Raw genomic sequence first — 19,556 nt, 5'->3', positions numbered from 1 at the left:
ACATTATTTTCTTCTATTTTCTGCTATGCTGTATCTTCACCTTATGCATGCACACAAGTGCAAAAATGCAGAAATGTGTCTCTTATGTTTGAATAATTCCTTTTGTAGCATCCACAAGCAAATTCCTCAATGATATTTATGTCAAAATTTTGATGCCTTTGACAGACTAGGTTTCAGCTGCATATATGCATATTTTTTTGCTTTCCAGGATGTTTTTCTTGTGCCCAAATTTTGTGCAGACCTGCAATATTGCATCCCTGTGGTGTATGCATTGGTCAGACACATGCAAAAACAAAACCCAGCCTCAGCTGAGTCAAGAAGATATTGCATCACTGTGGGAATCTCTGTTTACTTTACTTTTTCATGTTTATTTGTTTTGTTCATAAAACTTATCCCAAAAATTACTTTGTGCAAACCAAGAGATTTGCTGGGTTACAACCTAGAAATGCAGTACAGCTCACTCTGTGCACTGGTGTTTCCTTACTAATCCACACAAAAAAATGCTTAGGGAAACCTATGCAGCAGATGTGGTTTGCCTTAGTAGGCATCCCTTTGTGAATGTAGCTACCCACCCCCAAAAGAAAGATGCACAATTTTTAGATGGTTTTTAAAACTAGGTTACATAACACTTATCTGCTCTACATTTATTAATTCTAGTTTGATTAGCAACTCCTGAACATAAATGCACAAATTCTTTCCAACCACCACACCACTCCCTCCACCCAAACATCTTTGTCTCCTTACAGGAGTGTTGCTTTACACAGTTCATTCTTCGTTTTCTAAGTTGTATAAAAATAAAATTTTTGTGAAACTTGTGCATCATACCTACCTGAAGGTCTTAGAAAGAAAAACACCTTTGACTTGAATGACTGTTGTAGAAGAGCTTAGTTGTGTACGCACACTGGAAATAGGTGTGATGTGGAAAGTGGGTGTTTTTGTATACAGATTACCCCTTATGGTATAGGTGGGAACTTCAGGCCTGGCCCTCAAATCTCTCCCTAGGTTACACTTCTCACTAGCCCTGCTGCACACCCTTAATGTTTTTCTCTGGCTGGGATGTGTCCTAGAAACATAGAACTGTAGAGTTGGAAGGGACACCAAATGTCATCTAATCCAACCCCATGAAATTCAAGAATCTTAGCTAAAGAATCCCTGGCAGGTAGCCATCCAATCTTTATTTAAAAACCTCCAATGAAGGAGAGTCCACCACTTGCCAAGGTAGGCTGTAACACTGTCAAATAAGTTCACACAGTCAGAATGTTTAGTTAGACTCTCCTTTCTTGTAATTTGTATCATTGAACTCTGATCATGCCTCTTGCTTGTCTTGACAGGATAGAGAGGGGTGTCTGAGTCTCTGTGTAGAAACAAGCAGAATGTAGAAAGGTAAAATTTGCATTTGTTCCTCCACTCACTTTTGCCTCAGGTCCCTCCAACAACCAGCATGGTCTCACTGTTTCCCTAGGGGCCAGTGAAAAGACAAAACAGTGTGGGGAAGCCATTCTTTGGCGCAAGAAGTGCTACTTGTTGAATGGAATGTCCACACGTTTACCCTCCAAAGAGATATAAATGTACAGCAATCATTCCATTTGGTGAAACCAAGTCCCTGCAATGCACTTTATAGATGAGTGGGGAAAAACAAAAAACCAATGCTATTATTGCACTGTATGGTGTATTAAACTGATACATTCATCTGTTAAGAGTAATTTATTTTTATTACTGTACATAAAATGCTAAAGTGATTTGTCAAAACGATACTTAAAATTATTTTTAAAAGAAGATTAAAGAGAGATGTTGACTTCTGGGGCATTGGCCCTGATATGTGCCAATATTCTTGTGTCTTTTGCTTTTTTAGATTTGTCTTAATAAATGTCAGCAATGATCTTGTGCTTGAGTCATTTCCTTTATTATAAGGCTGCAGAGTGTGTGCCCCACAGCATCCAGTGTGGTCCAACAGCCATATAGAGTTACCTGCCAGGTGACTGACAACCTACACTGCTTCTGCAGGTCCATGCAAGCAAAAAACCCCAGGAAGTTTATCCTGCTCCCAGTAGGATATGTTCAGTTTTATGAGACACAAACTCCGTATGCCTGCCACAGAGTTTCCAGCCCAAGATGAAAATGTGTCAGACTGAACTTGGGGCCTTTTGTTTGCAATCATATTCTCACCTATTGGTGAACTACAACCCTTCTGCCATCTCTGCCAGAGAGAAGAAGAAGAAGAAGAGTTTGGATTTGATATCCCGCCTTTCACTCCCCTTCAGGAGTCTCAAAGTGGCTAACATTCTCCTTTCCCTTCCTCCCCCACAACAAACACTCTGTGAGGTGAGTGGGGCTGAGAGACTTCAAAGAAGTGTGACTGGCCCAAGGTCACCGAGCAGCTGCATGTGGAGGAGCGGAGACGCGAACCCGGTTCCCCAGATTACGAGACTACCGCTCTTAACCACTACACCACACTGGCTCTCTGTAAAGACAGCCCACTCTATGTTGAAGGCAGACAGCTGATTTTAACACACACATTCTGGTCAAATGCATTGCTTTATTTTCTCCAGAGGAGAGAAATGGCAGCCATTCTCTTGTATTGATTAGGTAGGTAGCCTTCAGCCCCTGCTGATCCCAGAGCATTTTTGGTGGGCAGATTATTTTCCATGGCCCCAGGGCTTTTTAGTCATTTTAGGCCATGGGCTTGGTGACAAGTGAGACTCAAACCCGAGGCCCCATGGCTTGGCCACAACAGAGCACATGGCAAAAAGACAGGACAGAACAGCAGTAATTTATGAACTTGAAGTCAGTAGCATTTGATATGGGGTGGGAGCAGAAGGATGGTAATCCCAGGCCAATGATAAGTTACCTTGTTGTTGTTGTTAGATTAGCAATTTCAGGTGCATGACATCTGGGCCCACTGATTTGTTAGTTTTCAATCTGTTGATTTGCCAATGAGCCCTCTAGGTTAAGAATATAAGAAGAGCTTGCTGGATCATGCCAATGGCCCATCTAGCTTTGTAGGTATAAGGATGTGGCATGTCTCCAGTTTTGTCAGAAGAGTGCCACAATTTGCACAGTGGGTTGAATTGCAGGCCACTGGAGTTCCTCACAATATGAGCTGGGGTGCAATCTGTCCAAACTTAAAAAATAATTAAGCCCTACTGATTCCAATAGGGACGTGGATGGTGCTGTGGGTTAAAGCACAGAGCCAGGGACTTGCCGATCAGAAGGTCAGCGGTTCGAATCCCCGCGATGGGGTGAGCTCCCATTGGTCGGTCCCTGCTCCTGCCAACCTAGCAGTCTGAAAGCACATCAAAGTGCAAGTAGATAAATAGGTACCGCTCCAGCGGGAAGGTAAAAGGTGTTTCCATGCACTGCTCTGGTTCGCCAGAAGCGGCTTAGTCATGCTGGCCACATGACCAGGAAACTGTACGCCGGCTCCCTTGGCCAATAAAGCTAGATGAGCGCTGCAACCCCAGAGTCGGTCACGACTGGACCTAATGGTCAGGGGTCCCTTTACTGATTCCAATGGGAGCATAAAAGTACTTCCTTACTCCCTTCTGTTGAAATCAAGTGACTCTGTCAAAGTACTGGATCCTGGTCAGATTTTTGTGGCTTCTGGAATCTGTACTTTTCTAATCATCTCAAATTCTATGTCCATGATTTCAATGGGACCACATTTGCATTTTAACTGGCAGATTTAGATAAATGTAAATAGCATCAGCTGGTGTGTGTGTGTGTGTGTGAGAGAGAGAGAGAGAGAGAGAGAGAATTAAAAGGGTAGTAATATACCAGTGATTAATTGTTAGTAAGTTATCAGAGCTCTCATGCATGAGCTCACAAAATCATCCCCCTACCAGGTTCCCTCCAGATGTTTGAACTACCACCAGCACTGGCCAGAACAACTGTGCTGGCTGGATTTGATGGAAGCTGCAGCCCAAAATGTTTGGAGGAAGGCTGGACAAGGTTTTGCCCCCTGTTTAAAAGTAATGGAAATATCAAAAGGGGGAGCAGAGAGAAGAAAAAGCAGTGGCCACACAGACAGAAATTGTCTTAAAAGCTTTATTTATTTCTATTACTAACATGCATAAAGTGTCAACAGCTTCAGATTATGTTGTACAACATTTCTTGAAAAAATAAAAAGTCCCATGAAGCATTACTAGCAGTTCCCCCCACCCATCCCACAGTATCTTGCACAGATTGTGTTTTTTCCCCTCTACAGGCAGGAAAATAATAAAGTTCCATTTTGCAACCATAAACTTTGGTCCTGATTTTGTCAGCACTGACACAAGCAGAACCCACAACATCGGGAACCCTTGCTTTACAAACAGCAAACTGTACGGCAGATAGATAATAGTAGCAAACATATACTGATCTACTGACTAAATGCACATGTTTAGAACACCCCATTAGACTGTGAAAAGCTTCTCATTAGTGCTGCTGCTTTGCCAGCTCTATAATAATGCACATGAATCAAATTATCAATACCTTGAAGCATGTACAAACTTCATGTTTCTCTTGCTGAATAGAAATCAAACGTGTGTGTGTGTGTGTGTGTCTGTGTATAAACACTCATTTCCAAAAATGAAAAAGAAATAGTATAAAGTATTATATGAGCAGAGGAGAGAGCAACAAAACCCTGAAGATCACTTGCACTGCTTGGTGGGTGTCCCTTCAGGAACCCAAGTGGAGGATAGGTCTCAACAGCAATTAACCATGAAAGCTAGAGTGAACTTTCATTTTTAGAGGCAGTATACCTCTGGATACCAGCTGCTAGGAACATAAGATTGGGGAAGGTTGTTGCCTATGAGCTTCCCTGAGGCATCGCCAGGTGGTGTGGCTGTACTGACTAGGATGCACAGCAGAGACAACCAAAATGGTACCCTCCAGATGTTGTGGTCTACAATTACCATCATCCCTGACCAGCAGGGCTGATGGAGTGCACAGCAACTGAAGAGAACCATGTTGGTTACACACTTGATATAGAGTGTTCACATTCAGAGTGTATTACCCAGAGATCTTCTCTACTCACCTATGTTGGTGTGTCAGCATCACAACAGAAGCTTAGGAAAGCTCAGGGGGGAAATGGGAGGCAAGCATGGCACTCTAAGAGCATGCAGTGAAGGAGAACAATGACTTAAGGCTTGGTGGGACTTTGAGATCTTGCTTCCTCTGAAAGCATGGCCAATCCTGCTGGGATTCAGCAACTGCACAGCTGAGCCCACAGTGCCAGTCTTGCTGTTGCCATGTTTCTCAAGGCACTGATACACTGTCAGATCCTTCTCAAGAGGAACTTTAAAACTATTTGCTGTCAGGGGCATAGTGACACAGGTCATCCATTTCTCTCCAAAGGGCTGAAAAATCTTGGCTTCCATTAGCACGCACATACATACATACATACATACATACATACATACATATTGGCAGGTATAATTGTGTGCATGGCAAGTCCCCACCTTTTTAATTCCTCCAGTCCCCATTCCCAGGGACCAGAGGGATTCTGGACATCAGTACACTGGCCTGAATTGCTTGCACTTCTCTCTTCCAGCCAGTGGCTCAGGGAGCAAGGAACTGGCACATGGCATTAATGGCTCATGCTCTACAACAAAGCAAGGAGACAGCATCTCCCAAAAGAAGGCAACTGCCAGCAAGACTACTCACTGAACACAATAAGCTGGAAGACAGTGAATTTCGTAGCATCCCTACTTAGAGCAGAGATGGTTGGAGCAACATCTCGCATTCCCATGAAGTCCAAAACCCAGTCTCCTATTATAGGGATACTGAGATACACCCAGTATCCCTATGGATACTGTAAACAACTGCATTTAAACCAAGCTGCCTCGTGGACTTAAATATTTGCTTTCCTTTTAGGAACTGTGTTATAATCATGAAACTTCATCATGGGGCTGAGGGTGGAGAAGGTTTAGGGTCTGGGGTGGGGTGGGGAACCTGTGGTTCTCCAGATGTTGCTTGGCTACATCTTCCATCATCCCTGTTCATAGTGGCTGGGGCTGATGGGAGTTGTAGCCCAACAGCATCCGGTGGGTCATCGGCTCTTTCCAAGCCTGCTCTTGGGAGTGAGAAACCTATCAGGATAACTAACTACCTCTGCCCCCTCCTCAAGTCTTCCACTTGGTCTCAACTACATCATTTTACAATTGCAAATTAAAACCCAGATACAACCTCCCCTTTTTAAGCAGTTTCTCTCACCATGTACCATCATTTCTGCCTTGAGTTTAGTCCAGAACTACTGATCATTTATTCACAGTGACAGGATAACAAAGACTTTTACCCAAGAAGGTGCATTCTTCCATTGTCTCCCAAAACAGACAAATGCCAACAAAAAGAAAGAAAGAAAAGGGGGGGGACAGCATGTAAATCAGAGGACAACACCTTCTAAAGTGCAGTGCAGGTTCTGAAATCTTTGCTTCAAACTGCAAGTTTCTCTAAGGACAGAGCCCTTCTCTTGCCCTTTGGGGGCTAAATTCACATGACTTGGCCAACTGGTAGCAGCTAGGCCAGCACAAGCTTATCACACACACCGACAGGGACAGCTCTGTAATGGCTGTTAAGCAGCATTCTCACACATTCAGGTCAGGCTGTATTGAATATTCTCCAATTTCAGTGTTTGTTTCGAAATAGCAGATTGGGTGTTATGATGAGCTGTACTAGTTACTACAAAAAAGGGTTAACTTGCATTGCTGAACATTTTGCATTGCTTTGGCCCCAGTTCTTCCAGCTGCTTCCGACCCAGCAACTGCTGCTACTCAGAGGTCTCCTTATTTACTTACTTACAGGCCAAAGGAATCTTAACCTCAGTGGGATAGGAGGAGTACAGTGGAGCAACAGAGAGAAAACCACATCCTAAGCCCTGATGTCCACAAGAGCCAGATCAGGAAGCAAGAGCAGGTTTTTTTACTTGCTTTCTCACTTTTTATTTGACAGATTTATATCCTAACTTTCTACTATTTAGGTCTGCAAGGCAGCTTAGAATTTTCTTTGTCTATACTCTCAGCGCAGGTGGGCTTCTCTGTGTAGATCTCCCACCCATCTACTTAGCTTATGCTGATGTTTTAATTATTAGCACACATATAATAGCTGGGTTTACAAGAAAGCTTAAGCACTTAATGTACATTAAAAATTATAACAGTCATATAGCCCACTACGGTATAGCGAAACAGTAAATGAACAGCCAAGCAATCAATCAGTCCCCTCCCTCAGCTACCCTCCAAAAAATAATCAGAGCGCCCTAAGGCACTCTGAAAGATGAGTGCCTTAGTCAACTATCTAAACATCAGGAGCAAGGAAGCAGAACAGAGTTCCCCAGGACATCCCACAATCTTGGTGGCAGAAGTAAAAAGCCCCTCTCCTGTGTCACCAAACACCAAATGGTGGAATAATGAGGGCAAGAATTCTGCCTCTGGGGGAGATCTTAAGGTATGGGTGGGTGCTGACTGGCTGAGGCAACTACACGATTTTATTCACATCTGCCCACGACATCATCATGCCAGATGTAGCAGTATGACATCATCCTTAGGATCTTGACGGCCATCAGGCAAGCTGTCTGGGAGAAGAACTGTGTGACAGGGGAACTCCTGGCCCTTTTGGCCTGGAAACTGTCACCAGCTCTGCTCCTGGATATGATGGGGGAGGGGAATAGCAGGGGCAGGGAGAGAGTGTTTCAGAGATAGCGAAGCTTGATTAAGGGCAAGATAGTCAGAACTGACACTAACAAACCCAGACAATGGAAAGAGGATTTCCAGGCAATCAAAATCTGCGCAAACCAAACTACATAGCTGCCTCATAAGAACTGTAACTCCATGAATTTGTTCTTGAGCTCAAGAGTTCGAGTTTATCTTTTCTCACATTATCATGTCTTTTCAGACCTTGAGGGTCCACTTTAATACTGTTTTGGTAATTGTGCCTAAGAGCCTTCCAAACTAAATGGGTAGGGTATGCGTGCATGGAATGGAATGAACAAAGTGCTGACAATCACACGAGACATCACCATAATGTTAAATGCCAAATGATGGTGATGATGGCGAAAGCAAGGGACAAAATAGTACCATTGAAATCAGCCTAACATCCTATATACACACACATACATACAGAATATATTACTGCAACAAACACAATACATTATTGCAACAATTCCTATATAGTGCAAAAGCCGAAGGGTGCTTTTTAGATATGAAAACAAGCAGAAAATAAAAGGAAGCCATTCTGAACCACCCTATGGCCATAAAACAACCTGCCTATGGAGTTGCATCTGTAAGCAGCATTGCCCAGGAAGATACCATAACCTTCTCCATTGGGCAAATGTACACCTGACTGGAACCACTTTATGCTTCCAAATGCATTAGATTACATGCCATGACAGTTCACAGAAGAGTTTGCCAAGTCTGCCTCTACAGTCTTCACATTGTAAAGTTCCTTTACTACTTTATTGGTTCCTTTACTACTTTATTGGAAATTTCATGTTGTGTATGTCACACCACCTGCTCTGCCTCTAGCCCTCAGCTGCAGTGCAGGATACTATATTGTAAACACCAGTGTTGAAGCAAGATTCAACTGTGAATTCACTCAGCTTCTGAACAGGGAATTGTGGAGTGGGGAGGGAGAGGGAGAGGGAGAGGGAGAGGGAGAGGGAGAGGGAGAGGGAGAGAGAGAGAGAGAGACTCTCTCTCTCCCTCTCTCTCTCTCTCTCTCTCTCTCTCTCTCACACACACACACACACACACACACACACACACGATCAGGTATCAAAATGTCTGGGGTTGTTGTAATCATTCTGCTTTGGTTACTTAGAAATTCAAACAGGGTTATATGCAATCCCAAAGTGAACTTTCAAATTCGTTTCACAATGTGAGGATGAAGACAAAAAGAATCTCTTGTTTGATGATGCCTGAATCTAAATACAGTTCTTCCTACCCACCCACCTTATTTCTTTCTTTATTTTTTAGTTATTTAATGCCAGTATAATCAGTGAGCAACTCAATCACACAGAGCTGTGTGATGGGGATGGCAGCTGCCACTCCTGCCATGCTCAGGGGCATGCAACAGAACTCCAGGGAGGGGCCAGATGAATATTAATTATTGCCATCATGAAGCTAACAGCAAAGTTACGTCCTATAAATTTGCATTCCTGATGATGAATAGGCCAGCCTATTCAGACAGGTAAGAATGCCGGCACGTGTTTTAATTTGGTTTTTAGCATGTTGCTTATTTAATTATTAATTTAATTATTTCTGAATGTTTAAATAGTTGTTTTTAACTAATAATGCCATTGTTTGTTTTTAAAAAAGCGAAACAACCAAGTGATGTATAAATTTTGTGAAATGAATAAATTGATAAATTAACGAGGGACTGCCAATTGAGATGGAGCAGTTTAAATATTAAATGGGCCTTATTATCTTTTTAAGGAATTTTTGAATGCTGGGGGTTGCATAACCCTGCCTGGCTTAACTTTTGGCAGAGGCACCCAAACAGAATGAGAAGGAAGCCTTTTTTACAGATTGTATTCTTCAGCAGCTGCTCTAAACTGTGAAGCTTAATTCAGTAGTACCGTTCCCAGTATAGTTTGCTATATATAATGCTGCATTAATTGATGCCTAACCCAAAAAGAGACAAATAAGAGCGACACATAAATCCTGCCACAAGAAGCTTGAATTCTGTGATAGCCAGATGCCATCAATTGCTTATTTTTCCCCCTCTTACCACAAAGACCTGGGTGGGGGCAAATTACAGTCTAAAATTTCAGTATGCAAATTAATCATTGCTTCCAACCTTGCAGAGATGGATGCCTGGTCCTGTTGGGTGACAAAGGCAGAGTGAGAAAGACTCTTTAGTTTTACTTGATTTTGTCCTCTCTATGAACAAGTGCACAGAATCTCATGCTAGTAGGTGGAAGCTCATAAGACAGAAGAAACATCAGTGCAGGCTGGTCCGTTAGGATGAATGGGGCCGAGCACCACCAACCTCAGTGTGCTTCCAGCCTGCATCCCTGCTTACTTACAGCTCAGCAGGGAGGGAGGTGGGGACAGAAAGAGAATTAGTAATCTGGGCCTGACATGAGCTCTAGCTCCACCTACTGTTGGCCTCCCTGCCTTCCATCCTACCAGTCTTAATGGGCATTGGCCACCACTGAAAAACAAGGTAAGAGCAGAGTACAGTGATGGCAAAGCTGTTCACTTTGTCTCTCAGTGGCTTCATGGTTCAGAACCTGGACTAAGAAAAAAAGAATGTCAAGGGAGTTCTGCACTTGCAAGGAATCAACTGTTCAGTTTGGCAGCTTGATCCCAGAAGCTGCAGGTAGTGCAGAATGCTACAGCAAGATTGTTGACAGGAGACCTTGCTAACAGACAGCAATTGTGTTCAGAAACCTGCTCCGGTTGCCAATTTGCTAATGGGGCCTAGTTTAAGGTGTTACTATTAGTATATAGAGCCCTGAACAACGTGGGACCAGTTTACCCGCCATATCGTTTTACCACATGTTTATCCTAATTTAGTCCCAATACTTATAATATGGATTTTCTTGGACCAGGCTCAACCTTCTGCTGAGAGAGAAATCTGTCCTCTCTGCCTCCCTCAGATGTTATAATGAACGGGGGAACAAAATATTCCACGCAACTTTTCCTGTTCTTGTCACATGTATGAGCAAGTCAAGCCTTTAAATGCAGCCTTTGAATTCTGATTCAAAACTCTGCCTATCTGATCAGTCTTTAAGAGGAAGCTGTTCAACACCTCTGCCCAAATCAGAGCCCCTAGGACCTAGCAACTACGTTAACTAATCAACACAAAATAAAAGCTTAACAAATACATCTCTTCACTATGCAGATATATTCTTTGAAAATAAATGCTAACATATATTCTTCTAGAATAATATAGGTGAGAGAGAGAAGAAATGAAGCTAACCCTTTTAATAGATGCTTCATATCAAAGCCACTATACTAATACAGTACAACAATAACCAATCACAGGGAATGCTTAGCTTATTATGATGTTGTTATATAAGGTATCATCCCTAAAGTGCACCCGGTTGTCTGCTAGACACATAATGCACAGGGCTAACCTTTGAACACTGTAGTGGTAACTTCCCAACCCCACTGCCCCAACCATTCTATGGAAATTGTTTTCTATTATTACCTATTTATCTCTAAAATGGCTAACAATCCCAAACAGCTTACAAACACAACCAACACCATACCTGACTGGCCCACCACCTTATTTCCCCCACATTTGCTATCCTGATGTCACAGAGAAGGGTCTGCAATTCTATCTACCACCAATTCCACGGTGATTGCTCCGCTACTCTTTGGCAAGGGTGAGAAGAGGAGCCCCAACCTCCTCTGCAGCTGAGATTTGGGGAGGGGAGAGCCCTTTGTCTGCAACCCCAAGCTGAAGGGGAAGTATTGAGATGGATGTTTGAGCAATGATTGGAACAGAAGTTACGAGCATCAGAGCCAAGACAAGACTGAGATTTCCCTCTGGTTTCAGAATGGAAAGATGGAGGCACTTGGCAGTGATTCTCAACCAAGAAAAACTGACTTTGGAAAGGTGGATACATTATGCAAAGCAAGCTATTTTACCATTTTGACCTTTCATTTTTGTTTGTTTCTGTTTACCATGCCAAGGGCCAAACAGTGGTGCCACATGCAAACAGCACTTTGTCACAACTTGGGAGCAGTGTTTAAGAAGGAACTGGCCATAAATTCAACTTCAGTTACTCTTCATGTGCAGTGCTTTCTAATTTAAGTTTACCCTGAAGTAAGTCCTGCTATAATCAGTGGGACTGGCTTTCAGAAAAGTGCAGATAGAATTGTAGCTCAAGCCCCAAGCACTAAACCATTAAAAAGCATAACAATAAACACAGTTGGGGTGTTTTTTTAAAAAAGGAACAGATAAAACAATGAAATCACAGGTTGTATTCAGGGGAATGGTTGCCTAAACAGGTGTTTTAGTGGATCAGAGTTCACTTTGTCACATGCATGATATGATCACTTACATGTTCTTATCCCTTAGTACAGACAGAATAAAGTGGTTGTTGTCTAACATGGTGCACTTACTAGGTTTTGCAATGCCTTATATTTAGTAAAACTGCCTATATCATTAATACCACACAATGACTCTGAATACTGGGAATCACAGGAGGGCAGAGTGCTATTGCCCTCAAGTCCTGCTTTTGGGCTTCCAATAAGCATCTGATTGGCCAGTGTGAGATCAGAATGCTGTACCAGATGGGCCATTGGTCTGATCCAGCAGGCTCTTCTTATGTTCTTATAATGACTTATATTCACTCGATTGGCTCTGGTATTGACTGGCAGTCTGCACAGTGAAATACACCCACTGCTATGTTTTAGCCCTACTTTGTAACCAGCAACAACAACATGTTTTAGTTCTCTCTGTACCTTCTTAAGTGACTTCCCATGCATGTGATGAAGTGACCTTTGACACCTGAAAGCTGACATCATGATAATTTAAAGTGCCACAGAACTCTGTTGCTTTTGTCACAATAGACTAACATGGCTACTTCTCTGGAACTTGCCTCTAAAATGTTAAGCCATAGAGGAAACTTTACAAGCTTGTAAAAGCACATTCCTCTAACCCATGACACCACACGGCAGTACTCTACACAGAAAGAAGGCTTCCCACTCATACCCAGGAGCATAGAAAGTGCATCTGCTTAAATAAGCTTAAAACTTTGTCTCTTGTGTTTGACTGCTCCCTCAATCTGCATGTTATTCTCTGAGACCATAGCTTAAGCTGCAATAGACCACACTGACAACTGAACCAGGAGTGAGTTGTGGTTGTTGTTTTAGCTTTTCCAGGACTTTCAAAGCCTAAAAAACCATTTCTCACACCTGGAGGAAAAAAATGGTCAACTGCTGGTCTACCACCACCAAATGCTTTTTTTCAAAAGACAAAAGTCACTAACGCACACTTGCCCACAAAGAGGCCACCTTAAAAAAATTTCAACAGTGCAACATGGCATGAAAGCAAAGCTCACTGAACATGAGCTGCTGGCAGCAGCTGGAATTTACCCGCAGGGGCACCTGGTCACACACACACACACCTGGCTGTGGAAAGGTGGCAAAAAGAACTTGGGGGAATCCTCCCCAAGGCAGCACTCTGCCCCTTCTCAATCTGACCATTCATTCTCGTCCAGCTCCGAGTCATCATCTGATTCACTGTACTCGACGGCGATTCTGCGGGAGAGGATTGTCGCCACGTCGTTGCCCACTGGCTCTTTCTTTGCCTCTTGCTCCCATTGTTCTTGGACCTTCCGGAGTTGAATCCCTGCATTTGCAAAGGAAGAAATACTTTGGAGGACTGGCTTCTGAGCAGGTGTGTTGCTGGGACCTGACTTCACACTGAGACTCCAAGCCATGAAAGACAATCCCTGTTCCCTTCCCAAGCCCCAACTGGGGTCCCAGCAGCTACACTGAGCTTAGAAACAGATCTGTAGAGCTGGAAGGCACCCAAAGGGTTAGTAAATCCAACACTCTGAAATGCAGGAATCGATCACCTCGAGAAGCCCAGCACAACAGCAGGGGCGATCCCCACCAACCTCTAGTTCCAAATTTGGAGCTGGGGCTTGTTTTGCTGTTAGGAAGCTCGAGTGGCCATTATCCACCCATTTTTCCTTGCTAAAGGCGGAGGAAAATCTGGGGCTTGTCTTGGCACCTGGTGCCAAAGGGCCTGATTACCTAGACATCCACCTCTAGCTTCCATTTCCAGCTTGGAGCTACAGAGGTTGGACTGAGATTTCCCCTGCAGTTGCACTGAACCCTCCACAGCTCAGCACAAACAATAGGCAATGCTTCCTCCCCAACTGTAGAGGGAAATGGAACTCCACTTCTCCTCCTAGCCATGGAAAGGTGGGAGTAGATGGAATTGTGGGACAGTGATCAATTTGTACAGGCCTGGCCAAAACAGGCCTTCCCAGTCACTATTTGTTTGATACGAATTAATTCTGCATTCGTTAAGGGGCAGCTAACCTTTTGGGGCCATTGGACACCTTTGGAATTCTGAAAATGTGGTGTGGGCACCAGCCACAAAAATAGCTGCCATAGAGCATGGCATAAAAGAAAATGACTACCACAAATAAAACAGCAGAAAAAGAGGCATGACCACAAAATGGAGTGGGCTTGGATGCCCCACTGCTCCCATTAAGGGGATAAAATACATCTACATCAGTCATCATACACCATGCTCACTCACAAAGACAAGCACTCCTGTTTAAGGAGAATGAGAGGTCAAGCCAATGCAAACAGGAACTGAGGCGGAAGAGCAGCCAGCCTCTCACAAATGGTGGATTTGGATGAGATACTTACTGAGACCTTTCATGGGTGCCATGGAAGGTACTATTGGAAGCACTGATGCCTGTACATGCTGTTTGGATGAGCATTGTTTAATGGCTTCCAATCACTTTATTTTTACCCTTTAGAATTTCAAAAGCAAACAAACAAATAAATAAATGTGGACTCTTTGCGGGAGGGAATATTGCTAGACAGAAAAAGCCGGTGCTCACCTCTACGAATTGCAGCAAGCAGGTCGCTCCTGGCATCACTCATTGGTATCAGCGGGAACTGAGGCTTCCGTGGTTCAACCGTCATGGCTGGGGGAGAGGCCAAGTGAGCTGGTGAGGTGGTAATCGTTGGGGGTCCAGGGGGAGGGGGCGGAGGTGCAACGGGGGGCCCCATTGGGCCAGTCTGAGGGGGAGAAGCAGAGTAGGGGCAAGGTGGGGCCGGTGGAGGGGAAGGTGCGTAAGAGGAGTGAGCAGCAGCGGCAGCTGCACTGGACGCCATGGTGGGAGGGGCAGAGATAGGGCTGTCAAAGGCAGTTTGAGCGGAGGGTATCACCGGGGGAGGGGGAGGGGGAGCAGGTGGCACAAAGTACTCGGCCATTGGCACTTGCTGGGGGCTGAAACGAGAAAGGGAAAGAGACAATTTGAAACAGACTCTGGCCCAATCAAACATGGCACACATACAAAAAATCTACAAGTTAAACTTAATATATAGGTTGGCATCAGACAAATGCTAGATACGTGGATCGAGTAAAGTGAATTACAGACACATCTTTTGGAATTTCTTTCAGATACAAACATTTTGAAAATCTGTTTCAAAAGCCTAATGTTTCTAATATTGCTCACAGTTAGAACAGAAAATATTTCTAATTTGTTATCTGGAAGGTGTTATCTATGGAAATGATCAAAAAATAGTGATCAACCTTATAACTGCTAAGATTATGATAGCTAAAAATGGAGGGGGGAGGTTATATCTCCTAATATATGTTAAGGGCTTTTTTGGGGGGACACACACACCCTGGTCTATAGTAAAAGTTGATTGAGTTAACTAATTATAAAATAATACACATAAATCAACCTAATAGGTTTTGGAAGAATTTGTGTTTTTTCGTAATGTTTAGGAACAGCAAATTTAATGATACTGCTCAACCTTATGTTGTTTTCAACCTGCTGTAATTGTTTGATTATTTCTTTATGGATATTTTATTGCATCTATAATAAAATGGAAACAAAAACAGATGAGCAGCTCAAGTCACAGAATTAGGCTATTTTAAGTTTAGCCCTTCTTAACTGCTGCACAACTTTGGAGCTAGAGCTATGGTTAAAGGCAGCTCCTCCCTCGAAGTAAGCAAACTAGAGCAGATACAGTCCCACATACATGGGAATTTTCACAGTACTCAGACATGGCAGGCACCCAGATACAGAATGGCAACCAGTACTAATGCAAGAAAGTCCAGTTGCTAACAAACTCCTGTGCTGAGCTTGCCCAACTCATGACCCACCAAGATGTGCAAAAACCTTTTGTTATCCTAGGCAAGCAGTTAAGCAGTAAAGACTGAGGGACCATCGTAAACTAGACTAAAACCTCTAATTTTTGGAGAAGGGGTAAAAAAGAAGTGCTACTGCCAGGGTTTCAGGCAGGGGTCTCTTCCAGTCCCCTCAAAAATGCCAAGGAATGAACCAGGGACCTTCTGCATGCTAAGCAGATGATGCACCACTAAGCTATGGCCCTTTCCCAATTAATGTAATAATTAGGTTGCATAAAACCATTTCATGTTGGTTATCATTACCCACTATACCTTCTAACAGGAGCATCTAAGGAGATTTAAAAAAATAAAAAATGACACACACACATCAGAAAAGTCCTGCTGAATGAGTCCAAAGGCCCATTTAGTCCACCATATTGATCTCACAGATCTCACAGCAAGCAGGATCTGCGTGCAACAGCACCCTCCCCCACCTGTGATTCCTCACAACTAGCATTCAGATGAGCTTCCCAAATGTACTCACTACTCTGTGTGCACAAATCTCATGCTCGGATTGCACACATGTTTAATACTAATTGTGTCTGTTTGGACAACAATCTGCATGGTGAAAAACTGACTGGCAAGTTCAATAAAATCCCTTTCCAGACAAAAATCTCATAGGAAAAGCAACTGTTCTCTTGCTGTCTGCTGTCCATAGTCCTGAAAAAGACAGTCCGTTGTTTGCACACATAGGGCTCATTCACAGTTAACTTTCCTCCACATTTTCCAGGCACGGACTGCACTTTAAAGCTCCATATCTGAGCACTCCCCGCTTCCCTGCCCCCGGAGATTTCCTGCAAAAACCCACTCTTTACTAGTGAATCAGATTGCTTTACTAGCAATCCATGGAAAACCTGAATTGTTGCACTTCAGCTTTAAAAAACAGGTTTTTGCAGGGGAAAGTCCCGAGAGGAAAAGGACACTTGGACATGGAGCTTTGAAGCAAGGACCTGTTGCTATAAAGTGCTGGGCAAAAGCTAAGTATGGATAAGCCCTTTGTCTAGAAGTGCTATTTCACATTTTACAGATCATCCAACTATAGTTGTCGGCCTATTGCATTTCTATATTTTCTATGCAGCCCCCTTGGTCTCTTTTCAAGCCTGGCTTTTGAAGCTCATTACATATCAGCCCTTAGCCATTGATCCTACAAGGACTTGCACATGGTTTGATTTTTCCAATGGGGATGCCTCTTCTTCCAAAGGAGGAAAAAAATAATTTGCAAGAATTTACATGCCAACTTACTTAACAATGAGGGAGTAAATTCTGCCCATGGGCCTCCATGCAAAAGGGGGTCAAGAGCAGCATGGGAATGGCAGAATTTGGGTCTTAAGCTCAATTTTCAGCATTCATTTACCAAGTAATGACAAAGACTAGGAACAACTGGGACAGAACTTAATCAAGGGAAAAGGAGCTAGGTGAGTAAAGGATGCAGGGAAATGATAGGGGATTCTTGCTGAGCCTAACGGAGCGAAGTCACCCTGCCCTTGTGACCACTAGAGAAAGCCAGCAGCATTCAGTGCTGTTTCAGATGCCAGCACTTTCCCAGGCTGGGCGAAATGGATGCTGGCTGGCATTTACATGAAGGGATGAACAGTGATGAATATACAATCAAGTTCTCTCTTGGGAGTCCTGGTAGGATTTAGATTGTCACTCACATTACTGTACCAATGAGCAGCCTCTGTGCAACCATATTGTTGCCAGCTGGTTTTACAGAATGCAAGCCTGCCCTACCATGGGGAAAACCCATATGATCTTCCAACAAATGTAGTTAAAGAGGAATATTTATATTTTCCTCATGTTTCCCAGGATTGACGAATACAGCTGTATTCCTTGTAATCATCTGATCTCTGGACCGGCTGCTTTCCAATGTGGAAACCAAAGGGTGGAAAGTTGAGCTTGGCCATACCAAAAATAAAAAATAAATCAATGGCAAAGAAAGGGGTTGGGGTCAAGTTTCCAAGCTCATTGGCTATCCATGGATCTGACTGCATTCTGCTTCTCAACACCTTTCCTACACAAGTTTCCTACACTATCAATACCCTGGTAGCTTTAGAAAGTGCCAAACTCTCTTTCTGAAAGCAGAAAGCCACACCTAACAGGGGAAGGAAAGCAGGCAGGAATCCATACCCATAATCCTTGACTATCTGAGGCCTCGGTCCATTTAGCATAGTCTCTGACGGCTGCGGTACATGGGGCTGTTGGACCCGGTTGAGACTGTTCTGCCGGCTTCCTGCTGCTGAGGGCCTGTAGACATGTTCCTGGGCCTGGTTAGCCACCAGGATGACCTCTTTGTTGTCTGCTGACAGGTGTGAGGCTGGAGCTAATATCTGCTGGGCAGGATGGTTAGGGCTGGCCGGGTATGAGTGATCAGCTGCATCTGACGCATAAGATCTGTCACACACAAAAACACCAAAAGGTTGTACTCCTGAATGGGGTGGGTGGATGGAAGGAGCCAAACTGAAGGGAAAATTAAGATGACATCTATCAGCTGCTGGGATCAAGGCATGGTGTGTGTGTGTGTGTGTGTGTGTGTGCACGCACACACACACACATTTACACATGCACACACACACGCACACGCACATAACTCTAAAAGGAACACACACATGCAGCAAGGATGGAGCAGGCATGGATTAGGAAGTTAGCACCACAGTTTAAGAGATTAGCCTTCTATAGGGGTTTAAGTACTCCTAACTTGTGCTCCAAACAGCACACTGACTTCTTATCTCAGCATCATGTGAATGCAGCAGCAAAGCCCATGCAATGATTTAGCAGCCCCAGAGCAACAAACATTGGGTTTTTTGGGGGGGGGCAGGGGGAGAGTTTGTCAAAAGGCCTCATTTCCCTGAACCTCCAGCTAGTCAGATCAGAACCCTTGCTGTTGTGAGCAATAAAAGCATCCAGAAAAATAATAATAAGTCAAACAATAATCAAGCCCAAAAACAGCAAAAGAAAGAAAAAAGATTGAGCGAAGCGTGTAATACATAAAACCTGCCTATTATCTGGGGACAGTGATCCTTCCGATGAGGCCATGTGATATGGGGATGGTGAGAACCTGTTATCGGGCCGGAATTCCTTATCGTATGCCATCATGTTCCATTCCAGCCGCCGGTTGCGAGCCTTTCGCACTTTCTTCACTTCCCTGGTGGAGTCTTCAACCAGCCGCTGCTCCTGCAGAGAAACAGAGTAAAGTATCTGCTGTGTCAACCACCTTTCTGCTACTGATGTGAATTGTAAGGCTTGGCTGGCCTCCACAATGGAACAGAATCCCCAAGGGGTAAAAACAGAATACACCACCTTCAGGCTGCAGAGTCTGAGGGTTTCTTTTTAATGTGTGTGTGTGTGTGTGTGTGTGTGTGCGCGCACGTGTGTGCATATTTGAGTTTCCCATATGTAAATAATTCCTTACAAGAAAAAAACAAACCCCAGCACAATGAAAGGTGAGAATGCTTTCAGCTCAAAACACTCCTTATTTACTGAGATCTGTGCTTTGTTTGTTTTTCATAATGCAGGTGATTCAAAAATGTGGTCACGCACATGTATTCTGAGGTTGTCTAGGTTATTCTATAACAGTGGGGTCACTGCCCCCTTGATTCTGTACACTCATGCCCAGTGCCCCCTACCCTACCCTACAAAAAGCATTATTCACCATCCACTAAGAAAGATAATAACACAATAAAATTCAAAGCAGTAACAATGAATTGCATATTTAATCAAAACCCAATTAAAACTTTTTGTAATCA

The 19,556-nt window shown here is 43.6% G+C and overlaps 1 protein-coding gene across 4 annotated transcripts in view; it reads right to left on the bottom strand.

Annotated features, from left to right (window-relative positions):
- Positions 1-12,120: 12,120 nt before the first annotated feature.
- Positions 12,121-19,556, bottom strand: part of LOC128406157 (actin-binding protein WASF3-like) — a 72,524-nt gene continuing 65,088 nt past the window's right edge. For 2 of the 4 annotated variants that reach the window (XM_053373188.1, XM_053373190.1), the window contains 5 exons: positions 18,809-18,984; positions 17,941-18,204; positions 14,513-14,904; positions 12,329-13,278; positions 12,121-12,298 (listed from right to left, as the gene is read on the bottom strand). In XM_053373188.1, the coding sequence (XP_053229163.1) occupies positions 13,121-13,278; positions 14,513-14,904; positions 17,941-18,204; positions 18,809-18,984 (990 nt within the window). In that variant the 3' untranslated portion in view covers positions 12,121-12,298; positions 12,329-13,120. The remainder of the gene's footprint in view (positions 12,299-12,328; positions 13,279-14,512; positions 14,905-17,940; positions 18,205-18,808; positions 18,985-19,556) is intronic. The other 2 variants (XM_053373189.1, XM_053373191.1) reach the window with 2 other exon arrangements.

The sequence above is a fragment of the Podarcis raffonei genome, chromosome Z (assembly GCF_027172205.1).
Source record: "Podarcis raffonei isolate rPodRaf1 chromosome Z, rPodRaf1.pri, whole genome shotgun sequence".
NCBI classification, from domain to species: Eukaryota; Metazoa; Chordata; class Lepidosauria; order Squamata; family Lacertidae; genus Podarcis; species Podarcis raffonei.
This window is presented reverse-complemented; position numbering and strand designations above follow the sequence as displayed.